This window comes from Camellia sinensis, chromosome 10 (genome assembly GCF_055761805.1).
Source record: "Camellia sinensis isolate YWXY chromosome 10, ASM5576180v1, whole genome shotgun sequence".
NCBI classification, from domain to species: domain Eukaryota; kingdom Viridiplantae; phylum Streptophyta; class Magnoliopsida; order Ericales; family Theaceae; genus Camellia; species Camellia sinensis.
Genome location: NC_138970.1, coordinates 132,684,648 through 132,694,852, shown reverse-complemented (window position 1 = coordinate 132,694,852; position 10,205 = coordinate 132,684,648). Strand labels below are relative to the sequence as shown.

The 10,205-nt window shown below is 33.4% G+C and overlaps 1 protein-coding gene across 1 annotated transcript; it reads left to right on the top strand.

Annotated features, from left to right (window-relative positions):
* Positions 1-1,307: 1,307 nt before the first annotated feature.
* On the top strand, positions 1,308-9,454 carry LOC114258405 (eukaryotic translation initiation factor 5A-2). Its single transcript, XM_082892388.1, has 5 exons — positions 1,308-1,753; positions 6,891-7,013; positions 7,133-7,189; positions 8,236-8,310; positions 9,013-9,454. The coding sequence occupies exons 1-5, from the start codon at positions 1,631-1,633 to the stop codon at positions 9,115-9,117; spliced, it is 483 nt and encodes a 160-aa protein (XP_082748514.1). The 5' UTR covers positions 1,308-1,630; the 3' UTR covers positions 9,118-9,454.
* Positions 9,455-10,205: the final 751 nt, after the last annotated feature.

Genomic DNA, 10,205 nt, shown 5'->3' with positions numbered 1-10,205 from the left:
GTTATTTTAGAGGACATTTTATTTTCAATTTCACCTTTTAACCTATCTGTTGAAATCTTTTTTAACATTTCAGTTCAAATTTGTATCTATCTGTTCGTCCTATCTATTCAATTATTTTTTCCCTATCTGTTGAAATTCAAGCTTATTTTTTCTTATCTGTTGTAATTCAACAAGAATATTTTCTCTATCTATTGAATTTCATAAGTCTATTTTTTTCTATCTGTTTAATTTTTTATTTTTATCTGTTTAAATTGTGATATATACACACACATACATATATATATAGAGAGAGAGAGAGGAGAGAGAGACTGATCTGTTCAAAAAAAAATTTATCTGTTCACTCTTAAATTTTTTTATTTGTTCATTGCTTGAAGAATAATCAAAATACAACCTGTAATTCCATGGTGAATTTCGGCAATTAGAGCACATCATAATATAATTTCAAAGAGAGAGATTTTCAATCGTTTATAACTGTCGAATAGAGAGATGAATTGATAAGCGATTTTGTTTCATCGATAGGTTTTATTTCCTCATTTCCTGATGAATTTGTGTGCCCTAGTTTCTTCATTTTTCCCAACTCTCACCACAACTCTTTCTCTTCCTTACACCGTTATTGCGCCGCCACCACCACAACCACTACAACCATTGATCACCATAGCCACATTCGCTACACTGGTAAGTTAGTGGTCTCTCGTTCTTAGTCTTCTTTTTCTTTCATCTTCTCTCATCTCTATCTTTTTCCCCTTTAGAAACCCTTCTCAACATCTCTTCTCTCTTTTGAAACTCCTTCATGAAATTTTCCCTTCATTTAGACTATTTCTGTTCTCCAAGACATGAATCTGAAGCACTTCTTTCCAAATAGATAATCAACAACATTTCAAGGACAACAATTGCCAGGCGTTTCGAAAAACTCCAGTTGGTTGAGAAACGAACCAGAGGATGATTCCGGTGGCGATGCAAGTTTGAATAATACTCTAGAGAATGATTTCGGTTCTTAGGAGGCAGTTAAGGAATTGAACACCAACGACATTATAGACCTTGTGAATGGAAGCATAATCGTACTTGTTATAGAATTCCGTAACGAAAATAAAACCAGCAAGGCTTTGCTCGTCTCTCTCTCTTCATTAGCTTCAAGCAATCTTCAAGAGAGATAGATTTATGGTATGAGTAGGGTGAACTAGTAGAGAGAGAGAGATAGTAAAAAGAGAAAGATATGGAAACATGAAATAGAATGGTGATTTTGAACAGATATAGGCATGGTTCTAAATAAATAAAAACCCGCGTGGATTTTTGGATTAAAAGTAATAAGAGTATTTTGGTTGTTTTGTCTAAGTATGTATATAGAATTTTGGACAAATAAAATTTGAATTTAGATTTATCAACCAAGTATTCTAATTATTTTACTACAAAACTCAAACTTTAATAATAAATAATTTTTTAATTATCCATTTATTTATTTATTAAAAAGAAAACTCACTAAATTCCCAAACAGACCCAAGTAGTGCACTTGTTAGAAACCCTAGTTAGTGGGACGGTGGGTGGTAATATAAATTGCTCATTGGTGGTTCTTGTCCCATTGGCTGCTAGAGTGAAACCCTAAAGGAGTCTCAGCTAAGCCAAATCCAAAGCCATGTCTGACGAAGAGCATCAGTTCGAATCCAAGGCCGACGCCGGAGCCTCCAAAACCTACCCTCAACAAGCCGGTACTGTCCGCAAGAACGGCTATCTCGTTATCAAAAACCGTCCATGTAAGGTATATGGGATTGATCTGTATTTTAATTTTTTTTGGTTTTTTGTAAATAGTATAGTTGGGTTTGGTTTTAGATTTATGTTTGAAATTTCTGCAATTGATGTGGGTTAGATTATTTTGAGTTCTGTATTTTATTTATTTGGATTACTACTTGAACTTAAAAGTTGTAATTACAGGCATGCCTGCGTGTATATTTGCTTATCCTGATTTCATTGAACCATCTAATAAATTTTTTTTTTTTGTTAAGTGATTGGTGGATAAGGTTATGCATATGGGTTTTGATGTTTCTGTTGATTTCATCATATATTTTTTATGATATTCTTTTTGGATGATTCAATTATGAGTAATGACATACAGATAAGAAATTGTTACGGAATGATATGGCTCAATGTGTACATTTCACTTTAAAATGAAATACCATGGAGATGCTTTCATTTAGAAAAATAACATTAGCACATCACTCTTGTGGGTTTTTTTATATATGTGTATATATATATATAAATCTTCTATATGGGTAGAGTTTTCCTTTAATTTGCCAACAGAAAAGGTGATATAATATTTATTTAGTTATTCAGTGTCATTAGTTATTTGTAATTCTTGGATAATCCAGTACCCAGCCTTGTTGAAAAGATCTTGAGTGGTTGGTTTTGATTTTTTATGATTCTTTAGTTATTAGTTATTTCTCTTTTTATTGTGTTTGGTTTATGGATTTGGTAAAGGGGGAAGGGAATTCTTATCATCTTTGGATAAAATAGAGAAATTATATCTTGAATGGTCTTGATTTTTTCTTAACATGAGAATGTGAGAAATTTTTAGTCCCGAATCTTATTATTCTCCTTCTATAAGCGGACTGGGAAGGGTACACTTAAATTATAATTGTCTCAATCTATGTTTTTCATGTATGCGGAGAGGATAAGTTTAAATTGAATGAGCAAGGGATTTGTAATGTTTGTAATTGGATATTATTGAGGTATCATGTAAAAAGCTTATGTGATGAACTAAAATAGAGCTTTGTTTATATTTGTGACCAAGGATGAGTGGAACATGCAATCTAGGATCTGCATTGAAGATAATCTGTTGTCTATGTCTGTTTTTGGGCTTCTTGAAGACAAGACATATCCCTTGAGGTGCTCTTTGCACTTTGGTGCAGGTTTTATAAAAATATTATTAGTGCTTACGATAGAAAAAGTAAAATTGTTTGCAATGGTAAAATATGGGACATACTTAAATTAAAAGGGTATATTAAACGGACCTCCCATGGTAGATGACAAAAGTACATCTGCCTCCATTGTATGAGATAATTACACTGCACTCCACTCAAACAAGATAGACATTTATGGAGTTAACAGGAGAGGTAAATGGAGTTAACATGAGAGTTAACCGGAGGAACTCTAGTGGAAGGTGGTGTTGTGAGGGAAAGGTAGGGGAGGGCAGTTGTGGGAGGAGATAGAAGATTGATTTGTAGGAGAGAGGAATGCAAAGAGAGAAGAGAGAAGGCTTGGGACTGGGATCTAGGATGGATTATCGTGGGTGGTGGGCAGTGTTTTTAAAGGCTCAAGGCGCACTGAGGCGCTGAAGGTCTCTCGGGGCCTAGGCGCAAGGCGAGGCGTGGGCTTCATTGAAGCAAGGCGCACAGTCTAAATAAAAAATAAAAAAATTAACATAGACTAATCATTCATAGTACTAAGGCCAAGTTTTGCTACTACAAAATAATCCATCTTTTTATCTTTTTTCCATCACATCACCTCTCTACTTTTCTGCACATCTTTTCGTAAAAAGACAAAAAGTGCACTTATTTAGGTCATCCCAAACAACCCCTAAGACAATTTTTTTAAAAATAAAAAGTAATCAAGATTCAAGACAAAATATAAAATAATTCTCAAAGCCATGAAAGTGCATATTACATGACATTCCAGTTTTCAAAGATAAAATAATCCACATTCAATAAAATAAAAATAAAAACAAAAACATAATCCAATTTTCAAAGATGAATTAATTATTTGTAATTTTTTTTCCCTAACAGATAAAGGGAAAAAAAAGACCAATAGCACATTGTATTAATTAATTATTTGTGAATAATTAATTATTTGTAACTTTTTTTTCTATGTATTTTTTTTAGTTAATTAATCAGAATTAGAATCTATTTTTTTCCCCTAACAAATAAAGGAAAAAAAAGACTAGTAACACATTGTATTAATTAATTATTTGTGAATAATTATTTATTTGTAATTTTTTTTTCAGTGTATTTTTTTTAGTTAATTAATCAGAATCAAAATCTATTTTTTTTCCCTAACAGATAAAGGAAAAAAAAAAGGCATAATTGAAAGGCATAATCTATTTCAATTAGAATCAGAATCTATTTTTTTTAGTCTATATTTTTTTAGTTAATTATTTTGTATTTGTATTTTTTTTTTCTAACAGACTCAGGCATAATTGAAAAAAAAAAAAAAAAAAAAAGAAAAAGAAAAAGGGCAAAGTTGAAGAAGTCGAAGTAGAAGAGTCAAAGTCGAAGAAGTCGAAGAGAGAGAAGTCGAAGCCAAAAAAAAAAAAAACAGAACCGAAGACGAAGTCAAGCAGCAGCCCAGAAGAGGAGAAGAAGAAGTAGAATAAGATGGTGAACATACCTGCGAAGTCGAAGAAGTCGAGCAGCCCAGTCGAAGTCCAAGGCGAGACGAGAGAGGAAGAGACGACACAGAGTAGGGTTCATTTGAGTCGTATTTGCGTCGTATTGTACATGAGCTGTAATCCTCTGTGGTTAAGCGCCATTCGAACACACCCCCGCAGCCGTTAGATCAAATCTGTGGTTAAGAGTCATTCGAAAAATCAAGCGCGCTTGGTCGTGTGCCTTGCGCCTCTATCACCTGGTTCGAGTCGCGTCTAAGGCGCGCGCCTAACTCAACTCGCCTCGCCTGGGACCTGTCCAGGCGCAAACACTGCGCTTCGACTGGCCTTGCGCCTAGGCGCGCTTTTCACAACACTGGTGGTGGGGAAAAGGGTTGGTAGGGTTCATTGAAGGTGGTGAAAAGTGTTTTTTTGGTTGATAGTTGTTGTAAAGAATTAGTTTGGAAATAAGGGTAATTGGTTTTTGAGAATGAACAAAAGAGCAGTTATTTTGACATTTTAGTTCAATAGTTGATGATATCATCATATTTCATCCAATGGATAAATAGTAGACTAATGGGAGGATGATAAGTGTTACGCAACTCTAAACCTCAAGGGAGGTTGGTGTAATTATCTCATACTAATGGGTTAGGTTTATTTTCCAACTATTAGGGAAGGTGCATGTAGTTTACCTAAATTAAAAAATAAATGTTAAAGTTGGAGCGCGAAGTGTGATACTATGGTTTGTTCCAAGGAGCAACTTCTTTGCGCAACTAATGTAAGATTAGGTCTTTATCAAATGTTTACACTTCCCAACACCCTTAATTGACGTGGACATGAAGTGCATGCCATTCTTTTTGGTTTGACTTTTGAGGTTTTGTTTGCTGTCTCTCTCTTGAAGTGATAGATTGGATCGAAAAACCTCTGCCTACTAGTGCTTTCAAAGGAAGCCAGTCACTGGTGGCGTCGAAGTTACCATACCTAGGATTGTAGAGTGTTACATTTAACTTGAGTCGCTAGTAAATGTTTGATATGATTATGCCTCATGGTTGATAATTGGCATTTGTATGTCATTGTTGGTCTTACCCTTGATGATGTTGGTAATAGTTTAGGGTGCACTATTGCAACATGAGATTGGTTTTTTTTTGTTTTGAGCTAGTAGTTAGACGTTTCTCGACATCCTAATTGGAAAGATTGTTGAATGTGTAGAAAAGGCATTGTAGGGCATATTTGGAAGAACAATTGCCCTTGTTTGTAATTCTTTAGGTTAACGGCCATACTAAGAATCTAGGCTAGATGTTTTTTTTTTAAGGGATCAAGAGGTAATTTGGCTTCCAAAGTGAAGCTTAAAGTAAAGGCATGCTCTCCTATAATAAAATGCAAACAATATGTCCAACTTGCTTGTGCTCAATGATAACTTGTCCGAAGCATTGGATTTGTCCAAAGGTGTTAAAATGCAATAGGTCATCCTTTTCTTATTTTAATAAATTGGAGCTCTAAGTTTAGTTCAAGTTTGTGATTTCTTCTAAATTATGAGGAAATGTGTTGTGTGATGCAGAAATTTTCTAATTAAATCTAGAGAACTTGAAAGAGAAATTTGGATTAGCAAGGAAAAAAGTTTGTAATTGATGTTGTGTGTGCCATCTACATCATAAATAAATTCGGAAAATGTATGTTTATGACTATATCCATCCTCAACATCTAAATGGTGTTTGGAAGTGAATACAGTCTCAGTAAAGCTTTTGAGAATTCTAAACATGAGATAATGAATGAAGTTCAACTATGCTTCTTTTGAGTCTTCTAAAAACACTTTTTAAAAAATTCTTTTCTTATTTTTCATATTTTTTTGTTTTTGGTGAATTTTTTTAATATTTTAAGCAATTTTTAAAATTTTTAGACACACCTAACATAAATACACTTAAAAGTATAATTCTTGTGAAAAAAATCTTTAAAAAATTCACTAAATACCAAAAATACAACAAAAAAAAAAAATGAAAATTCAATACATTTTTCGTATTTCTGTGTATTTATTAATTTTTTAAAATATTTTTTCACAAATATTTTACTTTTTAGACACATCTAAGTAAGATGCATCTAAAAAAGTAAAAAAAAATACTTAAAATTTTAAAAATATTCACTAAAAACAAAAAAAGAAATGACAAATAAAAAACTCAATTTTCAAAAAACTTAATTCAAAAAACTCAAACCAAACACACTGATTGGTATTTAGTATTGAACTACAAACTACTAATAAAGGAAAATTACTTGATTCTCACACAAAATCATAATTTAATTATAATTTTGATACATATCTTAGCAAAAATTAAGAAATAAATTGATAGGTATAATATTTAGTAGTTTACCAATTGGATTGAGAAAAACTTGCTTCAGGTAGATAAGCTGTTGACAAGATCTGATATTGTTCTTTCAATGCTACACTATTTATCCAATATTCTCTTCAATTTTGCTGCATTTGTTGAATCAGACTAAGATCAGTTATTTTTCTGCTGATGATCTCTTTGGGTGAATTGTTGAACAGGTTGTTGAGGTTTCTACCTCGAAAACAGGCAAGCATGGACATGCCAAGTGTCACTTTGTAGCCATTGATATATTCAATGGCAAGAAACTCGAAGACATCGTCCCATCATCCCACAACTGTGATGTGAGAGAGCCGGCCAGCCTTTTTCAGATTCTTCTCTTTTCCTTCCGGATATCTGCTAATGCTCTGAAATGGCACACATGCATAATCATAGCTTTTGACTCCTTTATATTCTTTTACAGGTTCCTCATGTTAATCGTACTGATTATCAGCTGATTGATATTTCTGAGGATGGTTTTGTAAGTGGTTTCTTGTGAAAGCTTTGATTTTTTGCAATGTGAAACATGTTTTACTACTAATGGACCACAATGGATTTATCATTGGCGAATAAGAGTACAATGAAATGTTATCTGCTATTTGGTTAACTGGAATGAGATGGAAGGGTCATTTCTTAGTCTTCCCTATGGAATGATCTTTCCGTTACAATGGTAAATGATATTCCATTTGCAATGCATTTATTATTATTTTTTTAGTCAATCAAATATGGGAGTGGATATTTTGATGGAATGATAATTCCCTTTCACTTTATTTTAATGAACTAAACACTACCCTATTGTGTCGCCTTTGGAAATTTAGACTTGCTACGACTATTATTATTATGAATATATTTGAGAATGGGTAGGAGTAATATCAATAGAAGATAAGTTGAGAGAGAATAGATTGAGATGACTTAGTCTTATACAACGGAGACTAACAGAGGTAGTAGTGAAGAGATGCGATACAATGGCGGTAGATGGAAGTATTAGGGGAAGGGGTAGACCTAGATTAACGTGGATTAGTGTTGTAAATAGAGATATGAATCTCCTTAACTTGACTAATGAAATGACCTTGGATAGAGTCGAGTGGAGAAGAAGGATTCATGTACCTGACCCCATTTGATGGGACATAAAGCTTGGCTTGGTTTGGTTTAAGTAATGTTAACACTTAGATAGTGTTTGGTTCATTGGAATGAACCGGAATGGAATGAACATTCCATCAAAATGTTTATTCCCATGTTTGGTTAGACTAAAAATATAATGACAAATGCATTACAAATGGAATCTTCTTTTACTATGTTAAGGAAATGATCATTCCATAAGAAAACTTAAGGAATAATCATGCCATTTCACATCTCATTCCAATGAACCAAATAGTGTTTGTAATTCTGAAAATTTCCCTGGTTTTACTAGTGCATTGGCCAAGAACTATTTGTGCTTGTTAGAAATATGTAAGATTTGGAGTCAGGTTTTTTAAGGTTTTGGTCACGTTTTTATAAATTGTAATCTAACTAAATTTTGATCTGCAGGTGAGTCTTTTGACTGAGAATGGTAACACCAAGGATGATTTGAAGCTTCCCACTGATGATAATCTGCTGAGCCAGGTGCATTATTTATAATCATGTCTCATGCCACTGCGCAAATTGCATTTGCTTAGGAATGTGGTGGTTGTAAAATTATGGATTTACCACACCCGCAACCTAGCCCCCCATATTTACTGGTGCTTGTTGAAAGTTAGAGAAAGTCATGTGCATAGTTGTCAAATCGATAATCGTATCTTGATTCAAAATCTTAATTGTACAAATCATGAATCATATCGAATCGACAAATCTTAATATTTCTGTTATTCTCAACAATTCTTAATATTTTTATTATTAGAATCTTATGATTCACGATTCGATTTGCATTTTTTACAAAATCAATACGAATCTATTTTGGAAGTGAATCTCTAATGAATCACACAATGTACAATCGATTCACGATTCAATACACTTTTTACGATTCATGCAATTCCTGAAACTATCATATCTGATATATTTCGATTATTTTTTTCTCCATTTTTTTGTTGTTGTTGTTGTTGTTGTTGTTGTTTAAATGACATAATACAATTTGATATGATAGCCTAATTTGCATTCCTGGCGTAAAAAGGAATATTTTGCGTATGGTCTAATACAATGCATGGGAGTAAAAGTGGCTTGTGAAATTTATTAGTGCAGTGCAATTGTTATTAGAAGGGACACTTGCTTATTTCATGACGGTTATTGTGTTCTTAACTTATTTATTTGTCTTGTGGTTTGTGTGGTCAGATTAAAGATGGGTTTGCTGAAGGGAAAGACCTTGTTGTGACAGTTATGTCAGCTATGGGAGAAGAACAGATCTGCGCCCTGAAGGACATTGGCCCGAAGAACTAAAATTATTGGGTTCTGTTGTGTAATGTCTGCTTACAGCATGCATGGGATGAGCTCACCACAAATATGTTGCGTGGTGCCCTCAATTGCATAGTTGAAGTTATGGGTATGAACCTCCATGATTTTTAATTTCTGGAGATTTGGTTGGGGTCTCTAGACAGAGTGCCATATTACTATATGGTGTGCTTAAGTAGTTATTTATTTTAATTTTTTTGGGGTTGTGTGTAAGATACTGGTTTCATTTTGGTGGTGTGTGTTTTTCTTGACACAAGTTACATTTTCCGTGCAACTGAATTGAATTTTAGAATATGAACTGTGAAATCTCAATTTTCTTGGCAAATTGTCTGGTCAAAGAGAAATGATGTGAAGGGCGGCAGACATTAGAACAAGGGGAAATTGCTTAACAGGTTATTTTTATTAAAATAATTATAGATTAGTGAAAAACTTTATCAATATTAAGAATTAGAATCATAAGTTTTTCAATGATTTTGTAATTATTTTTCTGACATTCTGCTGTTTTGTAATTTTCCCTTAGATTGTTTGAAGGAGATTTGTGAAGATCATAGAATGTTTATACCACTTTTGAAGTCTTAGACCTCTTGCACAGGTGGCTAGTTTGAAATAACATTGGCTAGAAGAATATTGCAAATCATGCAACCCTACTATTTTAGTAAATTTTAGATGACAATATGTAGGGGATTCGGTGGTGGATCAGCTGGGCTTTGAAGTATATAGAATTAGCTAGATCGTCTGAAGCATGAACAGAATCGCCTTTGTTCCAAAGGCCTAGTGAGTTAAGCGAGATCCTTTTTTTTTTTTTCAAAGGCATTCTTTTTTTTTTTTTTCCCCAAAGGCATTCCTTTTCTTTCCCCGGACCAATGACTCGCTTATTCATGGGGACTATATTTCATCGAAGGCACATCCGTTTGTAGTTTTATTGTCCTTTTTTTAAGCCACTAAGCCTCTGACTTTTGTATCTTTATTGTCTTTTTTTTAAGCCACTAAGCCTCTGACTTTTGTATCTGCTTTTCAAGCCTCTTTTTCCGCTCCTCTAAAGAAAAGAAGTGAGTGATTAAAAGGATCAGTATGGA